Source organism: Musca autumnalis, unplaced genomic scaffold (assembly GCF_047663935.1).
Source record: "Musca autumnalis isolate F117 unplaced genomic scaffold, ASM4766393v1 scaffold_5, whole genome shotgun sequence".
NCBI classification, from domain to species: Eukaryota; Metazoa; Arthropoda; class Insecta; order Diptera; family Muscidae; genus Musca; species Musca autumnalis.
Window position 1 is genome coordinate 179026180 of NW_027412088.1, and position 26710 is coordinate 179052889.

Consider the following 26710-nt stretch of genomic DNA (forward strand, 5'->3'; position numbering starts at 1 on the left):
ATCTTTTGACACATTATCTTATAAATAATTTGTCAATGGAATTTTATTTAAAATTTGTACAAATAATTTTTAAGATACACTATTTTTTCACTCGAAGATAATCCCTTACTAATCGGACAAATATTCATAGTAACCGCTGTCCTTCTTATCCTTAAACAATTTTGCAATTTCCTTTAAACCAGCATCATTCAATAGTTTTACAGCTTCTTTCTCCTCCACTGTCTCAGCCTCCTCCTCCGAATACTTATCCACAAATTGTGAAAAATATTCAAAAAACTGTAAAGCCTTATTTCGACAATGACATTTTACTTCGTGATATTCTTTGGCGATTTGCTGATATTCTTCCAAATCTTTATGCAGTTCGTCATAGGCTGGTGTTTTGGGTAGTTGTGGCAAAACTTTTCCAATCAAAGATTCCAATTCACCAGCATATGCTTTGGTTTCGTCCAGCACAGTACGTATGTGTTCACGCCCTTCATCGGTCAAGACGTCACCTGGTGAACTAGGAGCCGCTAGAAGAGACTATTCAGATTTTTTTTAATTGATTTTAATTCTACAATCTTAAAATCCATTACCTGGCTTAAGACCGCAAAAATAACAGCGAGGTAAAGTAATCGCAGCATCTTTTCTTAACACTTTTAAAATAGAAACTATTCTGCTTGTAAAAAATCTTGGAATTTAAATGAAAATTCAATAATTCCTTATCTCTCCCCAATCACCTGATCCAGTGGAAAAGAATGAATTAATTTACAAATCAACTCAAATTACAGATAAGAAAGATTGATTACAACTCGACAAGGAAGACGTTTTCAATAGTCAAGCCAAGAAAATTGATTACAACTAATGGAGCCAACTAGGAATCAGAAGAGGTTATGAAGTTCATCGGAGATGACTTTTTCCCATATAGAAAAAGTTCATCGGACGAAGACTTTTTCACATATAGAAAAGTTCATCGGACGATGACTCATCTCCGATGAACTTTTCTTTAGGACAAGTCATCTCCGATGAACTTTTCTATAGGAAAAGTAATCTCCGATGAAATTTTCAATAGGAAAAGTAATCTCCGATAAACTTTTCTATAGGAAAAGTCATCTCCGATGAACTTTTCAATAGGAAAAGTCAGCTCCGATGAACTTTTCTATAAGAAAAGTCAGCTCCGATGAACTTTTCTATAAGAAAAGTCATCTCCGATGAACTTTTCTATAGGAAAAGTCATCTCCGATGAACTTTTCTATAGGAAAAGTAATCTCCGGTGAACTTTTCTATAGGAAAAGTAATCTAAGATGAACTTTTCTATAGCAAAAGTAATCTCCGATGAACTTTTCTATAGGAAAGGTAATCTCCTATGAACTTTCCTATAGGAAAAGTAATCTCCGATGAACTTTTCTATAGGGAAAAGTCATCTCCGATGAACTTTTCTATAGTAAAAGTCATCTCCGATGAACTTTTCTATTAGAAAAATCATCTCCGATGAACTTTTCTATAGGAAAAGTAATCTCCGATGAAATTTTCTATAAGAAAAGTCATCTCCGATGAACTTTTTTATAGGAAAAGTCATCCCCGATGAACTTTTCTATAGGAAAAGTCATATCCGATGAACTTTTCTATATAGAAAAAGTCATCTCCGATGAACTTTTCTATAGGAAAAGTCAACCCCGATGAACTTTTCTATAGGAAAAGTAATCTAAGATGAACTTTTCTATAGGAAAAGTAATCTCCGATGAACTTTTCTATAGGAAAAGTAATCTAAGATGAACTTTTCTATAGGAAAAGTAATCTCCGATGAACTTTTCTATAGGAAAGGTAATCTCCTATGAACTTTTCTATAGGAAAAGTAATCTCCGATGAAATTTTCTATAAGAAAAGTCATCTCCGATGAACTTTTTTATAGGAAAAGTCATCCCCGATGAACTTTTCTATAGGAAAAGTCATATCCGATGAACTTTTCTATATAGAAAAAGTCATCTCCGATGAACTTTTCTATAGGAAAAGTCAACCCCGATGAACTTTTCTATAGGAAAAGTAATCTAAGATGAACTTTTCTATAGGAAAAGTCAACCCCGATGAACTTTTCTATAGGAAAAGTAATCTAAGATGAACTTTTCTATAGGAAAAGTAATCTCCGATGAACTTTTCTATAGGAAAGGTAATCTCCTATGAACTTTTCTATAGGAAAAGTAATCTCCGATGAACTTTTCTATAGGGAAAAGTCATCTCCGATGAAATTTTTTATAGGAAAAGTCATCTCCGATGAAATTTTCTATAGGAAAAGTCATCGTCCGATGAACTTTTCTATAGAAAAAGTAGTTTCTGATGAACTTTTCTATAGGAAAACACATCTCCGATGAACTTTTCTATAGGAAAAGTCATCTCCGATGAACTTTTCTATAGGAAAAGTCATCTCCTCCGATGAATTATTTTATTAGAAAAGTCATCTCCGATGAACTTTTCTATAAGAAAAGTCATCTCCGATGAACTTCTCTGTAAAAAAAGTCATCTCCGATGAAGTTTTCTATGGGAAAAGTCATCTCCGATGAACTTTTCTATGGGAAAAGTCATCACCGATGAACTATTCTATAGGAAAAGTCTTCTCCGATGAACTTTTCTATGGGAAAAGTCATCTCCGATGAACTTTTCTGTGGGAAAAGTCATCTCCGATGAACTTTTCTGTGGGAAAAGTCATCTCCGATGAACTTTTCTATGGGAAAAGTCATCTCCGATGAACTTTTCTATGGGAAAAGTCATCTCCGATGAACTTTTCTATGGGAAAAGTCATCTTCGATGAACTTTTCTATAGGAAAAGTAATCTCCGATGAACTTTTCTATAGGAAAAGTAATCTCCGATGAACTTTTCTATAGGAAAAGTCATCTCCGATGAACTTTTCTATACGAAAAGTCATCTGCGATGAACTTTTCTATATAGGAAAAGTCATCTCCGATGAACTTTTCTATAGGGAAAAGTCATCTCCGATGAACTTTTCTATAGGGAAAAGTCATCTCCGATGAACTTTTCTATAGGAAAAGTCATCTCCGATGATGAAAAGTCATCGTCCGATGAACTTTTCTATATAGGAAAAGTCATCTCCGATGAACTTTTCTATGAGAAAAGTCATCTCCGATGAACTTTTCTATCGGAAAAGTCATCTCCGATGAACTTTTCTATAGGAAAAGTCATCTCCGATGAACTATAGGAAAAATCATCTCCGATGAACTTTTCTGTACGAAAAATCATCTCCGATGAACTTTTCTATACGAAAAGTCATCGTCCCATGAACTTTTCTATACGAAAAGTCATCGTCCCATGAACTTTTCTATACGAAAAGTCATCTCCGATGAACTTTTCTATAGGAAAAGTCAACACCGATTAACTTTTCTATAGGAAAAGTAATCTCCGATGAACTTTTCTATAGGAAAAGTCATCTCCGATGAACTTTTTTATAGGAAAAGTCATCTCAGTCATCTCATCTCTATAGGAAAAGTCATCTCCGATGAACTTTTTTATAGGAAAAGTCATCCCCGATGAACTTTTTTATAGGAAAAGTCATCCCCGATGAACTTTTCTATAGGAAAAGTCATATCCGATGAACTTTTCTATATAGGAAAAGTCATCTCCGATGAACTTTTCTATGAGAAAAGTCATCTCCGATGAACTTTTCTATGAGACAAGTCATCTCCGATGAACTTTTCTATATAGGAAAAGTCATCTCCGATGAACTCTTCTATATAGGAAAAGTCATATCCGATGAACTTTTCTATATAGGAAAAGTCATCTCCGATGAACTTTTCTATATAGGAAAAGTCATCTCCGATGAACTTTTCTATATAGGAAAAGTCATCTCTGATGAACTTTTCTATAAGAAAATTCATCTCCGATGAACTTTTCTATAAGAGAAGTCATCTCCGATGAACTTTTCTATAGGAAAAGTCATCTCCGATGATCTTTTCTATGGGAAAAGTCATCTCCGATGAACTTTTCTATTAGAAAAGTCATCTCCGATGAACTTTTCCATAGGAAAATAATCTAAGATGAACTTTTCTATAGGAAAAGTAATCTCCGATGAACTTTTCTATAGGAAAAGTAATCTCCGATGAACTTTTCTATAGGAAAAGTCATCTCCGATGAACTTTTCTATAGGAAAAGTAATCTCCGATGAACTTTTCTATAGGAAAAGTAATCTCCGATGAACTTTTCCATAGGAAAAGTAATCTAAGATGAACTTTTCTATAGGAAAAGTAATCTCCGATGAACTTTTCTATAGGAAAAGTAATCTCCGATGAACTTTTTTATAGGAAAAGTCATCTCCGATGAACTTTTCTATAGGGAAAAGTCATCTCAGTCATCTCATCTCTATAGGAAAAGTCATCTCCGATGAACTTTTTTATAGGAAAAGTCATCTCCGATGAACTTTTCTATAGGGAAAAGTCATCTCAGTCATCTCATCTCTATAGGAAAAGTCATCTCAGTCATCTCATCTGTATAGGAAAAGTCATCTCCGATGAACTTTTCTATATAGGAAAAGTCATCTCCGATGAACTTTTCTATATAGGAAAAGTCATCTCCGATGAACTTTTCTATATAGGAAAAGTCATCTCCGATGAACTTTTCTATATAGGAAAAGTCATCTCCGATGAACTTTTCTATATAGGAAAAGTCATCTCCGATGAACTTTTCTATATAGGAAAAGTCATCTCCGATGAACTTTTCTATGAACTTTTCTATAAGAAAATTCATCTCCGATGAACTTTTCTAAAAGAAAAGTCATCTCCGATGAACTTTTCTATAGGAAAAGTCATCTCCGATGAACTTTTCTATAGGAGAAGTCATCTCCGATGAACTTTTCTATAGGAAAAGTCATCTCCGATGAACTTTTCTATAGGAAAAGTCATCTCCGATGAACTTTTCTATAGGAAAAGTCATCTCCGATGAACTTTTCTATAGGAAAAGTCATCTCCGATGAACTTTTCTATAGGAAAAGTCATCTCCGATGAACTTTTCTATAGGAAAAGTCATCTCCGATGAACTTTTCTATAGGAAAAGTCATCTCCGATGAATTTTCTATAAGAAAAGTCATCTCCGATGAACTTTTCTATAGGAAAAGTCATCTCCGATGAATTTTCTATAGGAAAAGTCATCTCCGATGAACTTTTCTATAGGAAAACTCATATCCGATGAATTTTCTATAGGAAAAGTCATCTCCGATGAACTTTTCTATAGGAAAAGTCATCTCCGATGAACTTTTCTATAGGAAAAGTCATCTCCGATGAACTTTTCTATAGGAAAAGTCATCTCCGATGAACTTTTCTATAGGAAAAGTCATCTCCGATGAATTTTCTATAAGAAAAGTCATCTCTGATGAACTTTTCTATAGGAAAAGTCATCTCCGATGAATTTTCTATAGGAAAAGTCATCTCCGATGAACTTTTCTATAGGAAAACTCATATCCGATGAATTTTCTATAGGAAAAGTCATCTCCGATGAACTTTTCTATAGGAAAAGTCATCTCCGATGAACTTTTCTATAGGAAAAGTCATCTCCGATAAACTTTTCTATAGGAAAAGTCATCTCCGATAAACTTTTCTATAGGAAAAGTCATCTCCGATGAACTTTTCTATAGGAAAAGTCATCTCCGATGAACTTTTCTATAGGAAAAGTCATCTCCGATGAACTTTTCTATAGGAAAAGTCATCTCCGATGAACTTTTCTATAGGAAAAGTCATCTCCGATGAATTTTCTATAAGAAAAGTCATCTCTGATGAACTTTTCTATAGGAAAAGTCATCTCCGATGAATTTTCTATAGGAAAAGTCATCTCCGATGAACTTTTCTATAGGAAAACTCATATCCGATGAATTTTCTATAGGAAAAGTCATCTCCGATGAACTTTTCTATAGGAAAAGTCATCTCCGATGAACTTTTCTATAGGAAAAGTCATCTCCGATAAACTTTTCTATAGGAAAAGTCATCTCCGATAAACTTTTCTATAGGAAAAGTCATCTCCGATGAACTTTTCTATAGGAAAAGTCATCTCCGATGAACTTTTCTATAGGAAAAGTCATCTCCGATGAACTTTTCTATAGGAAAAGTCATCTCCGATGAACTTTTCTATAGGAAAAGTCATCTCCGATGAACTTTTCAATAAGAAAAGTCATCTCCGATGAACTTTTCAATAAGAAAAGTCATCTCCGATGAACTTTTTCCTGGCAATATTCATATCCTTTTAACTTTTCTATGACAAAAGTCATCATCGATGAACTTTCCAATCAAAACAATGTGGCCCCCGATAAATAAAATTTTACGCTAAAATTAAAATGTGAAATTCATATTTCGTCTGCCAGAAAAAAAAACAAAATAGGAACCAACAAGAAATCTTATTAAAAATATTTTCAAATTTAGCCAAATATCAAGTGGCCGGTGGGCGTATGATTTGTTTTTTGTCAACCAACAACAACAACAACAAATAAAACAAACAACGACAAACCACCAACAACATTACCCTTGAGTATGTTTGCCACCATAAAATGTGTGCGTACGACATTTTGGTCAACGAGTCGACGACGAAATGAAAAAAATCCCCATAAAATAGGAAAACTTTATTGAGGAAAAACATTTGTCACTTTGGGACCAAAACAAATTCGTTTTCATTTTTTCTTTGGAATATTTGAGTTTGTGATAGGCGCTAAATATTTGTTATTTTTATAACAATGACAAGACACTCCCACTCGATTCGGATTTTTTTTTGCATTCATAGACTTACCAATTGTTGTGTAGATGGTGCTGCAGAAAAACATGGCATTCCAAAAGGACCACGTTTTTTGTGGTGATGCCATTTCTTCCAATGTTTTGTTGTTGTTCAGCAGCGATTCCACACCGGATTGATGATCTCGTAGCGTGCGTATCAGTTTGCCATCAAATTCCTTTGGACTGTACTATAAGAGAGGGTGGTAGGGAATTGTTATTTTATATATCTAGGGGGTAGGGAGATGGGAGAGCGTTGGAGGGGAAAGGTATTAAATGTTTGTCTAATATTACCTTTCTCATTTCGTGATCCTCCGCCAAACGTCGTATCGCATTAAAGAATTGTTTTTGTTCTTCGTGGGTATTTATGTTAGCCATTTCTTCCTGACGACCTGAAAGTGAAAGAGAGGGGGAGAGATGGGTGAGAAATTTGGTAAATATACAGTAAGGGATTCATGGAGATAGTTTTTCGTAAAGGAAATATTTTTAAAGACTACTTTTCCGGGAGGAAAGTTAGTCGGAGATAGTTTTCTCACACAGTAGAAGCCTATAATGCATAATCCAAGGGACCAGTCATTTTTTATCGGGGTTATGTGAGAGCAATCACCTCAAAGAACCAATAGTTTATTACGAATTAAGGAGGTATATGTTTTATCGAAGTTTGAATTATCGTGTTTCTACTGTTGTGGATGTTGTAGATACTTTGTTGCTAAACTGAAAATTATCTCCCAAACTAAACCATTTTCTATTCCATCTACTTGTACCTAGCAATTGTAGACAACATGTTGCCAAGCAAATGCCATAAATTTAAAATTAATTCTAAACAAAAGAAATGTTCGTAAAAAAAGCTATAATTGAAATTAAACAAAATTTACAATCACAATTTGAAATAAAAATACCCCATTAATTGTGGGAATATTAAAAACCACTTTTAATTTTTGTTGGGAATAAACTAAAAACGATAACTTATGGTAGAGAGGAGAAGAGCTTCGTAGAAAAAAATTTGGGAAGGAGAATATCAATTGTATTTTAAATTTTATGGAACTATACTTTGTGTTTGAATACAAACAAATCTTAAATGGATATTAAAATGTGAAAACAAAATGGTTAATAAGATTGATTTTGTGTATACAGACAATTAGTCAGTCCAGTTCATTGTTCGTGATGTTTCGTTTAAAATTATGTTTATTCAATTGAATCAATTTAATGTTGGGGGATTAACGGACCAGTGGGGGTTTTAGTACGGAGAAATATCAACACTGGCTACATAAAAAACCCCTTCTTATATTGCATGAATACCATATTCTGAAATATTCTGTCTATTACACTGTACAACACCAAAAATAATTACAAGATAATTCGGCCAGATTATGAAAGAGGACCGAAAAAAAAGACACGTGTATCGGCGTTTTGAAAGTTTATGTCGGGAAGTAACCTAAATAAGCGTGGCAACTTCCGCCCCTTCCTACTGGTTTTGAAATATTCGACATCAGATTCCTTGGAATCCTTGCATTTTAGGTAAAAAAAGTCTTTGACAATATTATTGACAACAAAGCGGGGTATCTTTTTATGAAAAAATTAACCCTCATGCGAGTCACTAAAGGGGTCTTTTTGGTCCCTTTTTTGAAAAACGTTTAAAAACTCCTTTAAAATGTGATCGTATCAGATCAAAATATTCTACAAAATTATTTATCATAAAATTTTACTATAGGTTCCCGAATACACCAAAACACTAAATCGTACCTAAACGCCAGAAATCTGCCAAAAGTAAAACCACGTTAACGTTGTACTTTATCTGAGTTTATTAAGTTTTGTCCCACAAAACTTCATTCTAGATCGAAGACGTCAAAGACAAAAATATTCTCCATCTAATGTCAATATAAGTCGCCGAATAAATGAAATATGTATTTACAACATATATCAAGAAAATATATACATCAAGTTTGCGAATATTTTTTGAAAAAAAAATGTTTTGTTCTTTTTTCGAGTTGATACATGAAAGTAAGATGAAATTTAGTTTTAGACGAAAGATGTTAAAGCAAGAAATATTCTACACAAAATTTCACTGTAAGTCCCAGAACAAACTTGATATCTAAGTAAAATACTTTGTTAAGAAAATGACGTTACAAAATTAGATATTATAGGTAGAAATTATTTGTTAAACTTTTAGACTCTTAATTAAAATTTATTCCATACTGTGTCAAAATCTCCTAAAATATTTCAAAGAAGAAATGTTCCAAATCAAATGCCGTTATGAGTCTCTGAACAAAAGAAATTTGTAGCTATAATATTTAACATCTTCAGAAGCTTTCTATTCCTGTTCCTGCTACTCCTGTTCTGATAAAATTGACTGAATTAACCCTAGAAACTGACATACCTGTGTGTATCATGAATGATCATAAAACAAGTAAAAACTGTCAGTCGGCTTTGCCGACAGATATATACCCTCAGCCAATGTGAAGCGAAACTTTCACCTCCGGACAGATCGAATGTATTTAAGGTCTCTTCAGAATTTTGTGGCCCTTTTTGGACATTTTAACTTGCCGACAAAAATGTGGATTAGGAATTAACAGCACTAAGACACAAATGTTGAACTTTTGTAGGGCAGGTACCCTTAGGGAGGACCGATATGGGCCATTTTAGAGGTTAAACTAAATTTTGATCAAATATTAGGAGATCCAAAGTTTGGACCAAATTGGTTGACCCATTCAAGTGATATCGTCCTGGCATTTTAGTGAAATTTTTTTAAATATTAGAGAGAAGTACCGAAAGTTGTGGACCGGTATTGCCCATGAAACTAAGCTTGGATATAGTATGAAGAAGACCAAATGTTGGACCAAATCGGTTGAACAGTTCGAGAGTTATCGTGCTCTCCGACCACATATGGTGACATAGGGGTTTTTTTACACCTTTCCCAAGAAATATGGACTTGCCCCTGAACAAACTTTTACCGTCGTAATGGAGGTAGCGAATGCAAATCGCTTCAACAAAAATCAAAGTGATTCGAGAGCAGGTCTTAAAGTGAACATATCCGAAATTTTGTGTGAGAAGTACCAGAAGTAGTAGACAAATATAGTCCATATTCAAACCTGATCTATACCTGGTAGATATATTAGGATGTGCAAAGTATAGATTACATCGGTCACTCCCTTCAAGGGTTATCGTGCGCAAAATTTTTCCGAACATTTTCGAATTTAAACTATGCTTTGATAAAATATTACGAAGGCCAAATTTTGGACCGAATCGACAGATCCGTTGGAGGGTTATCTTGAGCTCCAACCTTTGACACGGCTTTTTGCACCTTTCCGGCCATTTTCTCAGGAAGTATGGACTTGCACCTGATAAAACTTGTACCCTCGTATGGGGGAAGTGAATAAAAGTTGTTGCAACAAAAATCAAAGCGGTTCGAGAGCAAGTCCTAAACTGAACTTATCCGAAATTTTGTGTGGGAGGTACCCGAAGCAGTGGGCCTATTAAGTTAATATTGGAACCTCTTCTAAGTCTGGTAGAAATTTCACGATGTGCAAAGTATGGACCAAATCGGTTACTTTTCCGAACATATTGTGAACTTTTGTGGGGCGGTACCTGAAGGAGTGGACCTATATGGCCTATCTTCGAACTTAAATCAAATCTGCACAAAATATTTCGAAGCCCAAAATTTGAACCGAATCGATTGATCCGTTCGAGAGTTATCGTGAGCACCAGCCAGACAGACAGACAGACGGACGGACGGACATTGCTAGATCTACTCAAAATTGTCTGAAACGGATATCGTACAAACATACTTGGGGTCTAAAACCATTATTTCGATGAGGCACATTTTTGGTCGTATCAAAGTGTAAATATCCTCTTTAGCCTAAAGGCTGAGGGTATAATAAACCGTAAATTTTTAGAAATTTTTGGGCTAGGTATCATGAACAGTAGACCTAGTTATTCCACTGGCAGACCCAATCAACACAATCTAGTCAAAGACAAGTAAAAACGGCGTTAACTTTGGCCTGGCCCTCCACCACAAGTTGTATTAAAGTAAAATGGAACAATTAGTTTTCTTTCATTTATAAAGAAGTCTAAATACCAAATTTCATCAAGTTTGATAAAACAATGTGGATAATCTTCAAAATACCGAAATTCGGGAGGTACCGTTCCTGGGGGCTATATCCATACTACCAGCTCAGAGAAGACTAAATACCAAATTTCCGATATTTCAGAATAAATTTCAAAATACCGAAAATTAAGAGGTACGCTTCTAAGTGGGATATTGAAACCGGCGGACCTCGGTGGGATATTAACGTCCCAACCTTCAGAATTATGAAAATTGGGAGGTACCGTTCCATGGTGGCTACATGAAGGCGTGGACGCCAAATGAAGACCAAATTTCAGCCATTTCGGTGGATTATTGTGGCCACAACCTTCAAAATTCCGAAAATCGGCAGGTGCCGTTCTATGGGGGTAATATGAAGGCGTGGACGTATACCAAGTAACAAATTTCAGCCATTTCGGTGTGATAATGAGGCTAAAACCTGCAAAATATCGTAAATCGGGTGGTAACGTTTTATGGGGGCTATATCAAAACGTGGACCGATATAGCCCATTTGCAATACCAAATATCCTAGGAGTAATAGAAACTTCTATACCAAATTACAAAGCTCTATCTTAAAAATTGCGAACTGTATATTGATTTCAATAGAAAGACGGACGGACGGACATATTTATTTCGTCTTAGAATTTTACCCTGATCAAGAATATTTGTATATACTTTATAGGTTCTCCGATGAATATTTCGATGTGTTACAAACGGAATGACAAATTTAATTACAGTTAGACAACAAATGTATTGCAAAGGCTAACATTGTAAAAAAGTCATATTAATTGTTCGTTTATGGTAACAAATTATGTAAAAACCAGGGTTTCGGAGTCGAGCAATTTTGCTGGAGTCTGTGTCGAAAAAAATAACTCGACTCCGACTCCTGGCAAAATTTTTTCCACGTTATAGAAATATAACATTAAATTTGGAACAAGAACATTTTTTAAAAATCATTATTTATTTTATAAGAAAGTTATAAGAAAACATGCAAATGGTATTTCATACTTAGTTTAAGGACAATTCACAGGATATTTATTATCCTCTGAAGTGTAGTCTATTCATCCCTATTTTGTTAATCCAATGGATTCTTTACATTTTTGCAAAAAAAAGTAAAGTTCTATGACAATTGAATTAAGATTGGATCTTTAACCGCTTTTGTCAGAAGTCCTATTGGTCTTCTCGCAATGGTCTATTGGTATTCTCATCATGTTTTTTATGAGAAGTCATCCTTGTCTTCTATTGAAGACATTGTGGTCCCTATGGGAAATCTCACTGAATAACCTGTGACACAAAATGGAAGTCAAGATCTGAGGGTGGAAAAATTCATTTTCGGAATGAAAGCCCCAATTAAGAACCCCAAAGGATCCCATAGCTGAAATTTCTGAGTTCTGACATAATGAATTTTTTGATGGACCCCAATCAGTCATTGAGAAAATAACTTTATATCTCTGTTTGGAGATATTTATTCATCATTTTTAGATGACATGTTTTCAATTAAATAGAATGAGGAACCTTTATGTCGAATATGCTGTCCTTGTAGCTTAGTTCCTTTCATGTTCTTTTTGTTCTTGAACTCAAAAAGTAAGACAAAATGAAATTTTCTACTAAAATGTACCACCGAAAATTATATGTATGTTTCCCATATCCAAGAAATCGATATTGTCACGTTTTCATTGTTTTTTATCAGTTTTGCCCGTTACTTTCTTAAAAAACGGTATGTTTATTTATTTCGGTAAATTTTGCATAATCTATTAACTATATATGAAATTCGGATGGTTACGCTTCTGAATTAGGGCATCATAAATTCTTTGTTGGTCAACGACAGATTCATCCCGCCATAACTCAGAAGTCTGACGAACGACGAATCTTTCTTCTATGATTCATTACACTGTGCAACAAAATGGAGCTTAAAGTCTGGGGAGGGTGGAAAATTCCTTTTGGGGATGAAAGCCCTTGGTGAGTACATACAGAACCCCAAAGGACAGATCCGCCGTGAGTCGAACTTTCGCGATATGGCGTGACGAATGTTTTGCTGGATACCCTATAAGCCGCCTGAAACTAGCGTTATATCTTCGTTCGCAGTTATTTTAGCTTATTTTTAAGATTACATGTGTTCAGTCAAATCAAATGAGGATTTTTTTCGTAGAACATTTCGACCTTCTAACTCGCTTCCTCCAATGTCATTTTCGTCATTTATTTCATTTAGAACCGCAGTAAAAGTACCACAAGATGATATTTTTCAGCTTAGGAATATTCTGCAAAAATGTCGCTCGGAAGATTTTAGGTACGGTTCCTAAGGACACGAAATCGATATGATCTAATTTTAGCGGTCATTTTTCACTTTTACCCAAATCTTGCTCAGGCAACCCAATATCTATTTATTTCAATATATTCCATTTAACCTATTGATGATCTAGAATTCTCGGAGTCATTACAAATATTGAGCTCAATTGGACCTCGCTTTGCCGAGCACGTTAATATCGTTTTTTTTTTGGAGTACAGATCCCCATATTCGAATTTTGGAACCGGTTATTTTGATACTAAAACCGAATTTTCATTCGGTTTTTATGAACCGATTCACCGTATATGTATATCATTAGAAAGCTATTAAAATTTGTCTATCAGATACGATTAACATGCGTCATACGTATTACGCGGTTATAGTGCTGGAACAACAAACCCGTATTGTTCACTACGCGAAAAAATTATGATCTAGGTCTGCGGGGTGAACAATTCAGAGATAATCTTGAGTATATTTAGAAACCCGAAGCATAGATCCGCAGTGAGTCTAACTTTTGAATTATGACGGGTTGAAATTGAGTTATATAACTTTTACATCTGCAATAAACGGTCGCAAACCTAGAATTTAACCCGCTGTTTTCTCAGAAAAAAATCATTAAAAATTGAGCTTTACAACTGGAGGTCTCCTTTTAAGGCTAAGCACACAAAAATGTTGGCTTAAATCCAGTTTGAAACTTGTTCATGAATTGCTTATTTTTTTTTTTTCTTTTGCATGTAGTCCTTATGATTTGTATTGCCGCTTCATTTTTGAAACCTTAAAGATTTTCTCACGCGGAAGAATTCCGTCCAGAATATACTCGTGCAAAAAAGGAAAGCCGACAAAAACTTTTTAACTTTGCTATTTTTATACCCTCAGCCTTTAGGGTAAGGAGGGTATATACACTTTGATACGATGAAAATGTGCCTCATCGAAATAATGGTTTTAGACCCCAATTATGTTTGGACGAAATGTGTTTCAGACAATTTGGAGTCGATCTAGCCATGTCAGTCCGTCTGTCTGCCTGTCCTGCAGGCTGGCTTTCGTAATATTTTGCCCAAACTTAGTTAAAGTTCGAAGATGAGCTACATCGGTCCACTCCTTCCGGTACCTCCCCCAAAAAAAGTTCGAAAATGTTCGGAAAGTTTGTGAGCAAGATAACTCTTGAAGAGAGTGACCGATTTGGTCCATACTTTGTATAGCGTAAACTTTCTACCAGAGTAATATGAGGTTCTAATATGGTCTCAATAGGTCCACTCCTTCGGGTACCTCCCACACAAAATTTCGGAAAAGTTCAGTTTAGTTCAGTTTAGCAGCTTGTATTCACTGCCCTCCATACGACGGTACAAGTACCATCAGGGGCAAGTCCATACTTCCTGAGAAAATAGCATGAAAGTTGCAAAAAACCCCTATGACACCGTGTGAGGTGGTTGGAGCGCAAGATAACTCTCGAACGGATCTGCCGATTCGGTCCAAAATATGGCCTTAGTAATATTTTGTCCAAACATAGTTTAAGTTTGAAGATAAGCCATATCGGTCTACTCCTTCAGGTTCATACGGTAACTCTTGAAGGGAGTGGACGAATTGGTCTATACTTTACACATCCTAATATATCTACCAGATATAGATCAGGTTCAAATATGGACTATATCTGTCCACTCCATCCGGTACCTCCCACACAAAATTTCGGATAAGTTCACTTTAAGACATGCTCTCGAATCACTTTAATTTTTGTTGAAGCAACTTGCATTCGCTGCCTCAATTACGATGTTAAAAGTTTTTTAGGGGCAAGTCCATACTTCTTGAGCAAACAGCCCGAAGAGTGTAAAAACCCCTTATGGCACCATATGTTGTGGCTGGAGATCCACTTCCATAACGGTCAATCTCGATCCATTCCTTTTAGTATCTCCTCCGCACAACTTTTGATCTTTAATCCTAATCAATATTTTTGTCGGTTCAAACGCCCAAAATTTTTAAAACATACGTATTTTGGGAAAAGATTGTTTCAATGTACACAGGCTGAGGGTATATCTCTGTCGGCAAAGCCGACTGATACTTTTTTACTTGTTCAAAGTAAGATTCGGCAGAAACAATATTGATATGTTCGAATGTATTCGAACGAATGGCCTTTCTAATGAATATGTAAGGAAAAACTAAAACATTAGCCTGTATAGGCCAAAACATGGGAAAAATTTAAAAAATTTTGCACATTTTTTTATTTTTAGTGGTATAGGAATTTATTCTCGGAGTCGGAGCCGGAGTCGTGAAAAAAAACTCGTCTGGAGTTGGAGTCGAGCCAAAAATACCTCGACTCCGAAACCCTGGTAGAAAGTATACAGTTTTTGTGCAAATCTCTTGCTATTGGTCCCCAAAACAATATTCCGTCAAAATATACAAAATTTATTTTCTATTTCTAAAAATACGGTCAAAAATAAGAATTAACTACTAGTTGGAGGTGACAATAAATTTATTGCAAAAATCCAAATCCGCTGTTGTTTGGAGAATTACCAAAGTTATGTTCCTTAATGAGTTGTCTATCCACTTTAGACATTCATTGGAGCAGTAATGAGATTGGTTAAACCAAAATTTAAGGCTCGGCATGTTACACTCTAAGGGTACTGGTTCCACAATTTTTATTAAATCTTGATCTTTTGTTGGAAGGCCTTTTTCGAGTTTTTTATTAAACTGGACCCAAAAAATGTATAAGGGTTGATATCAGGACTTTGGCCCGAGGTCATCAGCAACGTACACAAATAAGATTAATATGTCATGATCTGGCCGTTGGGGTGACGTAGGGGATGAATGATACCAAGGAACGGTCTTGAACGGCTTTAACATGGCAAAGCCCAGGACTTATCTTGGTCCCTCATTCATCTCAAGTGGACACTGACCTCCCCGCGGTGACACCTGGGGAGCTGCCTTTAACGCCCGTTAAAGGTAGTGACCTAACATGTGCCGCGCGTTCACCCATAAGAACGATAAAAACTTGGGTTGGGCGTTGGGCTAGTAACTCACCCCGTCAAAACAGCTTACTATGAAAAAACAAAGAAAAAGAAGAAAAACAAACGCCTCTAAAGTTGACGACCCCCGCAAACGTATTAAGGACCATGATCTGCGAATCTGCACCTGGAATGTCAGGACTCTTTACAGAGTAGGTGCAGTTTGCGCATTGGCGGATGTACTTGACAAGTACAATGCAGATATTATCGCCTTACAGGAAGTGCGATGGAATCGGGCAGACGTAAAGATCACAAACGATTACGCAATGTATTATAGCTGCCATGAAACGAAGCATGAGCTAGGTGTTGGATTTATGGTAAACCGGAGGCTTAAAAATCTTGTATCCAGTTTTACTCCGGTTGATGAGAGAATTGCCACAATCCGTATAAAAGCAAAGTTTTTTAACATCAGTCTCATCTGCGCCCATGCTCCGACCGAAGAGAAGAGCGCCTAGAGAGAGTATATGACCGCTGCCCTGGCCACGACATTAAGATTGTTCTAGGAGATTTTAATGCTAAAATTGGAAGGGAAAATATATTCGGCCCCACGGTCGGCAAATTCAGTCAACGGAATGAGGCTGATTGATTTTGCAGCGGCAAAGAACATGGTAGTTAGCAGCACCAGATTCCCACAACTCGACATACACAAGGCTACGTGGGTATCCCCGGATGGGGATGTTGTTATAGATGGAAGACACTCGTCCAGTGTGTTAGATGTCCGATCGATTCGAGGTGCGAACATCGATTCGGACCATTTCCTTGTAGCAGCCAAGGTACGCACTCGTCTTAATGTTGCGACAAAAGTGCGATCTAACACAGGACGGAAGCTGGATGTCGAGAAGCTGCAAACACAACAGACAGCACAAGCCTACTCCGCTCAACTGACTCGCATGCTGGAAAACAGCACTCCTTGTCCCGATAATGTAGAAGCACGTTGGCAAAGAATAGCCCACTCCCTTCAGACTGCCGCAAAAACCATACTTGGGTACCAAAAACCTCCACCTAAAAATTTATGGTACGATCAGGAGTGTCGTAAAGCTACATAAGAAAAGAACGCGGCATATAGAGCAACACTGCATTCAGTAGCAACACGAAGAACGAAAGAAACTTATCGGGAGAAGAGGAGAGAGGAAAAGCGTATTTTCAGGAGAAAAAAGAAGGAGCAAGAAAAACGTGTGCGTGAGAAACTCGATATGTTCAGGAGTCAGAATGAAGTCCGAAAATTTTACCACAGTGTAAAACACCAGACTGAAGGATATGGTGCAGGCACATTCTCCTGCAAAGATGACCAAGGGAATCTGGTAACTGATACAGATAGCGTACTGAGGATCTGGAAGGAGCACTTTATGAAGCTTTTGGTATCGAATATGGATGGCGATGAAGATACCCCAGAACCAATCGTAAATGACAATGTCGAATGTCTACCACCTAGCCAAAGCGAGGTTACGACAGCCATTAATCGGCTGAAAAAACAATAAGGCAGCAGGAACTGATGGACTTCCCGCCGAACTGTTCAAGACCGGTGGCGAAATGCTGGTAAGGAGTATGCATCAGCTAATTTGCGAAATTTGGCAGGAAGAAAGCATACCCAACGATTGGAACCTCAGCCTACTATGTCCCGTACATAAGAAAGGAGACAAAACGGTTTGTGCAAATTACCGAGGTATAAGTCTCCTTCCCATCGCATATAAAGTGTTGTCGAGCATACTGTGTGAACGGTTAAAACCCATGGTCAATGAATTAATCGGGTCATACAAATGCGGTTTTAGACCTGGTAAGTCGACAACTGACCAAATCTTCACACTGCGCCAAATATTGGAGAAGACCCACGACAGATCGACACATACCACCTATTCGTCGACTATAAGGCCGCGTTCGACAGCCCAATTAGAGCAAAGGTGTTTCAAGCCATGTCTGATTTTGGCATCCCTGCAAAACTAATTCGACTATGCAGGATGACATTGGCTGACACAAGATCAGCGGTTAAAATAGGAAAGAACCTCTCCGAACCTTTCAACACAAAACGAGGTTTCAGACAAGGTGTGACCTATTTAATATCCTGTGACCTATTAATATCCTACTGGAAAAGGTCATACGAGATGCGAATATATATACGGCCAGAGACAAAAACAGCACGATGTACAATAAAGATGTAATGTTGCTTGCATACGCAGATGACATAGACATAATAGGTAGATCAGCGCCAGCCGTAACAGCCACCTTTGCAAAAATTGAAAAAAAGTCTGCCAAAGTGGGTCTGGCAGTCAACGGCGGTAAGACGAAGTTTATGCTATCAACACGCAAGTCGTCCAGTAGACTCGGACCAACTGTGGATGTTGATAATTATAAATTTGAGATAGTAAATGACTTTATCTACCTCGGCACCGCCATAAATAAAATCAACAATATAAGCCTTGAAATAAAGAGAAGAATAATATTGGCCAACAGATGCTACTTTGGTCTCAATAAACAGTTTAAAAGCAAAACCACCTCTCGTCAAACAAAACTTACACTTTACCGGACACTGATACTACCCGTTCTTTTGTATGGATCTGAAGCATGTGTACTTGCGAAAGCAGATGAGGCAGAACTTGGTGTGATTGAGAGAAAAATTCTTCGAAAGATTTATGGACCAATATGCGTTGAAGGTGAATACCGACGTCGTATGAACCACGAGCTATACCAGCCGACCGACATCGATATAGTAAAACGTATCGAACTACAACGATTGCGTTGGTTTGGCCATGTCAGCAGGATGGATAAATATGCCCCCGCCAAAAAGGCATTTAAATACGAGCAACTCGACGGTATACACCCCAAGGGAAGACCAAAACTCCAAGTTGAAGAAGATATCACAAAACATGGCGTCCAAAATTGGAGAAGTAAGGCAAAAGATCGGTGCGTTTGGAAATCTATTCTTAGTTCGGCTTATGGAACAAGACGTTCTGTTTAATATAAAAGCCATCTAAGTAAGTAAGTAAGATCTGGCCGTTGGAATGGTGGTATTTGAACGTGTTTGATCTTTTTTGACCCGTTTTACCGACTTTAGAATAATGAATATTAATTGCTGGGCTGAAAAAATCGCAACCAAAGCACAACATACATACTCTTTACGATATAAACTACGTATTCCGTTGTGTGTATTACTTAGTTCCGATTACAATTGTATGGCATTGGTGTCAAGTTTAAATATTTTTTTGGAGAAAAGGTCAGAGAACTGGAGATTATTTTGCATCTCAATGGCCGGTCACACAATTTGAATCAAAGTAACAACAAAAAAAATTACTGCACAGAGCAATGCCAACGAAACAGCATCCAGCTTTAATGTCATTCGTGTGTTTTTGTAAATTTGAGTATACGACCTTGACCTTCACTTAGCTTGACAAAAATAATTCCATAAATTTAAACACATCTCTCTATCCATGATATTCGCTTAAGTAGATTTGTTTTAACTAACAAACCATGACGCCAGATAGTTTGAAATATTTCTTTTTTTGCAATGGCTGGGGCTAAGGCAAATTATTTTTATGGAATTTAATGCGTTTTTTGGCATTAAAAATACTTGAACAAAATTCCTTTTACAAAACAACAAACAAAACATTGCATATCAAAGAAAACAAACAAATAAATCAAATTTGCATAGCTTGGGTGGAAATGCATTGCAACAGTGGGAGAAATAGAGTAGATGTTGGGGAAAAAATTATGGGATGATGATGGCCTTTACAAATTCAGTTTGTATTTAAAGAAGAGAGGATACATCGGCATTTCCTTACAAGAAAAGATCAATTATAGGACTGGTGGACATGGATGTACCGATACCAAAGTTTACAAGTAAATAGCTTTTTCGTAGGTGAAGAAAGAAAACAAGTAAAAAAGTATCAGTCGGCTTTGCCGACAGAGATATACCCTCAGCCTGTGTGAATTAAAATACTTTCTCGAAAAAACGTATGTATTTAGGGGGGTTTCAAAATTGTGGGCGTATAAACTTCCCGACAAAAATATGGACTAGGATAAAAGTTCAAAGCTTCGAGAGTTGCCACGCGCTCCAGCCACTACTCAGGTACCTCCCCCACAATAGTTCTTAAACTATATTTTCACGAAATATTACGAAGGCCAAATTATGAACCGAATCGGCAGATTCTTTCGAGAATTGTATTGAGCTTTAACAACTACACACGGCGTCATAGGGGGTTTTGTATCTTTCAGGCTATTTTCTCAGGAAGTATGGACCTGCCCCAGATAAAACTTGTACCGTCGTATGAGGGGAAGTGAATACAAGTTGCTATAACAAAAAACGAAGCGCTTCAATAACAGGTCCTAAACTGAACTTCTACGAAATTTTGTGTGGGAGGTATCCGAAGGAGTGAACCAATTGATATTGCAACCTCATCTAAGTCTGGTAGAAATTTCAAGATGTGCAAAGTATGGACCAAATCGGTTACCCTTCAAGAGTAATAGGGCGCACAAATTTTCCCAACATTTTCAAACTTTTGTGGGGGAGGTACCGGACGAGTGGACCAATATAACCCATTTTCGAACTTGAACTAAGTTTGGACGAAATATTGCGAAAGCCAAATTTTGGATCGAATCGGTTGATCCGTTCGAGAGTTTTCGTGCGCTCCAGCCAGACAGACGGACGGACGAACATTGCTCAATCGACTCCAAATTGTCTGAAACACATTTCGTCCAAATATACTTGGGGTCTAAAACCATTATTTCGATGAGGCACATTTTGCCCGTATGAAAGTGTATATACCCTCGTTAGCATAAATGCTGAGGGTATAAAAAGCTTCCAGCGAACGTTTTTGGCCTTTGTGGGCTAGGTATCATAAAAACTGGGCATAATAATCCACTGGCAGACCCATTAAACACAGCAATAACCAAAAAATAATAATAATCTCTCTTATTGCAAGCGAGAGATTTTTTTTTGGGACATTCGGACCATTATCCAGAAAAGTATGGAACCTAAAATTATAGTCCACAAAAACTTGAGTGCAATCTTAGGACATATCGGGCCATATATTAGGAAGTAAAAAGTAAAAAAAGCGTTGAGTTCGGCCGGGCCGAATTTTTACATCCTCCACCATAATTATTTTCTGTCCTGTCCACAATTTTAAGCGGATATATTTTGTGACCACTGATACCTAAATTAGCTAAAAAAGCATAAACATGTATTTAATCGGTCGGGAACCTTATATGGGGCTATATCAAAGTGTGGACCTATGTTTTGGTGGAAAAGTTTTGTGACCACTAGGAACCCCAAATGTCGAATTGCAGTTTCTTGGGAAAAACTGTAGCTAAAATCCAAAAAACGAAAATCGGGAGGTACCGTTATATGTGGGCAATACCAAAACATGGACCTATGTTGACCTTTTTTGGTGGAGATGTTGTGTGACCACTAGGAACCTCAAACGTCAAATCACAGGTAGTTCGGTCGCAAAGTGTAGCTACAATCATCAAAATACCGAAAATCGGGAGGTACAGACTTTGAAGGAGATATTTTGTGACTACTGGAATCTTTAAATGGTAGCTCGCTCAAATATTGTAGCTAAAATCCTCAAACTACCGAAAATCGGGTGGTACCGCTATATGGGGGCTCAACCAAAACATGGCCACTAGGCACCTCAACTTTCAAATTACAGACAGTTCGGTGAAAACTTTTAGCTAAAATCCACAAAATACCGAAAATCGGTAGGTACCGCTATATGGGGGCTATACCAAAACATGGACCTATGTTGACAGTTTTAAATGGACATTTTTTGTGATCACTAGGAACCTCAACTGTCAAATTACAGGTAGTTCGGTCAAATATTGTAACTAAAATCCTTAAAATACCGAAAATAGGGAGGTACCGTTATATGGGGGCTATACCAAAACATGGATCTATGTTGACGGTTTTTGGTGGATATGTTTTGCGGTCACTATGAACCTAAAATGTTCAATTGCAGGTAGTTTGGTCAAAAAATTTAGTTAAAATCCACAAAATACCGAAAATCGGTAGGTACCCTTATATGGGAGATGTTTTCTGATCATTAGGAACCTTAGCTTTCAAATTACAGGTACTTCGGCGAAATTTTTTAGCTAAAATGCTTAGAATACCAATAAACCAGAGATACCGTTATATGAGGGCTATAACAAAACATGGACCTATGCTGACGGTTTTCGGTGGATATGTTTTCCGGTCACTGGGAACCTCAAATGTTCAATAGCAGGTATTTGGGTCTAAAACTCTAGTTAAAAATCCACAAAATACCGAAAATCGGGAAGTACCGTTATATGGGGGCTATACAAAAACATTGACCTATGTTGACGGTGTTTGGTGGAGATATTTTATGGCCACTGGGAACCCCAAACGTGTAATTACAAGTAGTTCGGTCAAAAAGTGTGACTAAATTCCCCAAAATACCGAAAATTGGGAGGTACCGTTATATAGGGGCTATACCAAAAACTGGTCCGATATAGCCCATCTTCGAACTTGACCTGCCTATGGAAAAAAGACACTCGAGTGCAAAAATATAGCGCTCTAGCTCAATTTTTACGAACGCTAGAGTGATAATAACAGACGGACAGACAGGCGGACATGGCTAGATCGTCTTAGAATTTTATCCTGATCAAGAATACGTATATACAAATGGAAAAATAAACTTAATATACCCTCCATACTATGGTGGAGGGTATAAAAATTGTAATAGTGTCATAACGACAGTGACTGCCTGTCCGCTATTAGAATTTCAACAAGATCTGATAGGTGGCCTTTAATTGGATTTCAGCGAATGGTGTTCATCCTGGAACAGGATCAGGGAGCCATTCCTTTCAATAGTTATCGCACGGAAGAGCCTTTTATTTGGTCACCATTGTATTTAGATCTTTGATTTACAAGGGCTACCTTCGATGACAATTTCACAACAATCCTCGAACAAAATGATCAGGGAAATCTGCTTGAGCTGAAATTTATCAAAAAAAGCTTTTTTTGTGTGAAAAGTATGGATTGGACCAATTTATTTCATATTCGATCCTAATCTGGAAGAAGTATTATAATAATTGTTCCTCAAACATCCCAGACGGGACAATGGAGACTTCTCTCATATCAATGAGTGCACCCGGATTCATATTAGCTCAATGATATGGGATCGACCAGATATTTACCCTGCGGCAAATCCTGGAGAAGACTCAGGAGATGCAGATCGACCCCTACCACCTTTTTGTCGATTTTAAAGCAGCCTTTGACAGTCCGCTACGTTCAAAGGTATTCCAAGCAATGTCTGAATTTGGTATCCCCGCAAAGCTCATTTTGCTTTGTAAAATGACTCTAACTGACACAAGATCTTCAGTTAAAATAGGAAAGAACCTCTCCGAAGAGTTTTGTACCAAAAGACGTTTCAGGCAAGGAGACAGCCTATCGTGTGATCTTTTCAACATCCTGCTAGAAAAGGTTATACGAGAGGCAAACGTCAAAAGAAGTGGCACAATCTACACCAATAGCCACATGTTACTTGCTTATGCTGATGATATAGACATCGTGGGACGATCAGTAAAAGAAGTAACCGATACCTTTATGAAGGTCGAAAGAGAATCTGCTAAAGTGGGTCTGGCGGTAAACGGCGAGAAGACCAAGCTGATGGTGTCGACGCGCAATGCGTCCATTGAGATCGGACCAACTGTTGAAGTTGGTTCCTATAATTTTGAGGTAGTAAAATACTTCGTATACCTCGGCACCGCCGTAAACACAACTAACGACATCAGTTGTGAAATAAAAAGAAGAATTGTATTTGCCAACAGATGCTACTTTGGCTTAAGTAAGCACTTCAAAAACAAAGCCACAACTCGTCAAACAAAAATAACGCTTTACAAAACACTGATACTACCCGTGCTGATGTGTGGTTCCGAAGCCTGGGTACTTGCGCAAGCAGATAAGGCAGTGCTTGGCGTGTTTGAGAGAAAAATTCTTCGAAAGATCTACGGACCGATCTGCGTTGACGGTGAATATCGATGTCGTATGAACCTCGAGCTGTATCTGCTATACAACGACATCGATATAGTTAAACGTATCGAGATGCAGCGATTGCGTTGGTTAGGCCATATCATAAGAATGAGCGATGATGAACCCGCTAAAAAGGCGTATAAATTCAGGTCGCATGGCGGTGCACGCAGAATTGGCAGGCCGAAGAATAGATGGCGCAAACAAGTGGATGAAGAGATGACAAGGCGCGGTATTCCAGAAAGCGAAGCACTATAGAGAGAATTGGAGATCTTTTCTTAGTTCGTTCTATGGAACAAATGTTCTGTAATCGGCCAGCTAAATAAGTAAGATATGGGACCTACTCTTTATCGCCGAGCCAAAACCGCGTGTCTTAAGACACCACTTGAAGAGAAGTTTTACCTGGCTGAAATACTCAGAAAATGTCGCCAACATTACTGAGGGGTATTTTGTCACCGTTGAAATATACATAATATGTTTGGACATATCGGTTGCTCCGTTCGTGAATTTTGGTGCACACCAGACAGCCAGAAGGACTTAGCGATCGACTATAAAACCATTATTTCAATGAGGTACATTTTTGATCATCGATAGCCTAAAGGCTGAGGATAAAAAAATTACATTTCCTTTTATGACCCTCCTAATATAAGAATTTAACTTGAAAACAGTACTACAGGAAGTATATAGTGACACACCACTTAAAGAGAGTACAAGACGTTTTGTATCATTCAGTTTTGCCCAAAGTCACGATCTTTTTTGTGATCCTCAAAAATGCGGTGATTTTCTTTCATTTTGTGAAAAAAGTGTTCATATCTCGCAATGCTTTTTAAATTTTATAAAATCATAAAACTTCTTTTGCAAAGGGTTAATATCGCCAAAGCTTTAAAAATAAACATCATTGGCAATGGAGGAGTATACCTTACGGCAACAGTTATACGCAACATTAGTCTGAAGACAAAATGAAACTGAATAAGAAGACTCAAAGGCTTTATTTAAGTCTCAGAAGGACTTATTTGAACTCCTCTAGAGCTACAAACACTCTATAAACGTCCGTCTATGTTATCATAACCAAAAGAAGCTATAATTGGACCTGAAAATACTTTCGAGGACATTAAGAATATTTTAAATGGAATTGCGTAGATGAAAGTTTTCTTAACCATGAAAGGCCCATTTGATCCCCTGAGGAACTACAAAGACATTGAGCAATTCCCTATAACCCTGAAAACCCTTCCCTTTAGCTATAAAATATTTAAAAAGACATAGTATAAACCAACAGACCCTTCAAATACTCTTACAGGCTTAAATAATCTTTTATCGGATTTAAAACTATCTCAAAATCGATTCTCTAGAAGGTCCTCAAAAGTTTGTTTTGGCTTAATAAGGCCTTATTTGCTTTCTTATTGGTCTACAAAGACATAAAACATTTTTCTTTATATCCAATAAGAGATCCAAAAGTTTATTTAAACCTTAGAAATCCCAAACTAAGCTTCCCTTTCCTCAATACACCTTCCGTGAATATAAAGTTTTATTTTTTGTAATTAAATATTTTTTAAAGATGTTAAAAAATAATAAAATTTCAATGATTTTCTTTACACAAAACACGATTTTAAATAAATTCGATTGACTTTGCATTATTCACAAATATTTTACTGAACTAAAGATCGTTGAATCTAAAATAACTTCAAAGGCTTTCTAATAATCAATGATGTTTAAATGGTATCCTATGGACTAAGGACGCGATCAAAGCTTTGCTCGACAAAAGGCGACCATCTTTGAACGCCTATTGATGTACAAAGATCAAGGACATTCAATAGAACTAAGTAGTAATTCTAATTTTATGGACATATTAATTCATATACAGACTAGCTGCGGCAGTCTGTTGGATGCACCGAGCATCCCATCGAATTTATAATTGTACATTTTGGTCCATCAAGCATTCCCTTTGAAGATAGAAAGGGAGACCGGCGGCGGAAACGAACGAGTATAGAAGATAAACGGATGACGAACAGATGGCGAGAGGAAGAACGAAGGAGAAGAAGAACGGGTGACGAGAAGATAAACGATGATGAAGTGCGGGTAACGAGAAGATAAACGAAGAAGACGAAATATGTCGAGAGGAAGAACGAAAGAGAAGAAGAACAGGTGACGAGAAGAAAACGTAGAGGACGAACAGATACGAAAAAGTTATGAAAAGAAGAAGCGAAAATATTCGAAAAACGAAGAAGAACGAAGATTCTGCGATGGAAACAGCAGGAAACAAAGATACTCCTGGTCCCCAGCAGCTGCAACATCATCAATTGACAATAATCAATCTATAGAAATAAACACCGAAAGCTGCAACATCTTCCATTACGAAGCCTAGAAAGAAATCAGAGAAACCAGAATTTCCTCGAAAAACAAATACAAAAGAATCTACTGCCGAAAACGAAATTATACCGAGATTAGAGGTGAGCAGATCCTATTCTGGTGAAAAGTTGAAACGAAAGAATTCAATGATTATTTCGAAAGAATTCAATGATTATTTCTAGATATAAAACCCCCTCAAATGAAATTTGTTGACCTTACAAACCATCCGGTGGCCTTCACAGCCTAATAATGCCTTATCTTATCTCTCATAGTCCTGCGTCTAGACCTAA

At 37.0% G+C, this 26710-nt stretch overlaps 2 protein-coding genes across 2 annotated transcripts in view; both read right to left on the reverse strand.

The window, feature by feature from the left end:
- LOC141387232 (potassium channel subfamily K member 18) overlaps window positions 1-26710 on the reverse strand; it is a 123783-nt gene that overhangs the window by 90491 nt on the left and 6582 nt on the right. The window contains exons 2-3 of the mRNA XM_073956593.1: window positions 7030-7127; window positions 6755-6926 (exon numbers count right to left, since the gene is read on the reverse strand). Of these exons, the coding sequence (XP_073812694.1) occupies window positions 6755-6926; window positions 7030-7127 (270 nt within the window). The remainder of the gene's footprint in view (window positions 1-6754; window positions 6927-7029; window positions 7128-26710) is intronic.
- Window positions 2-700, reverse strand: LOC141387238 (uncharacterized). Its single transcript, XM_073956599.1, has 2 exons — window positions 576-700; window positions 2-522 (listed from the first exon to the last, which is right to left on the reverse strand). Exons 1-2 carry the CDS (start codon window positions 621-623, stop codon window positions 109-111), a joined length of 462 nt encoding a protein of 153 aa, XP_073812700.1. The 5' UTR covers window positions 624-700; the 3' UTR covers window positions 2-108.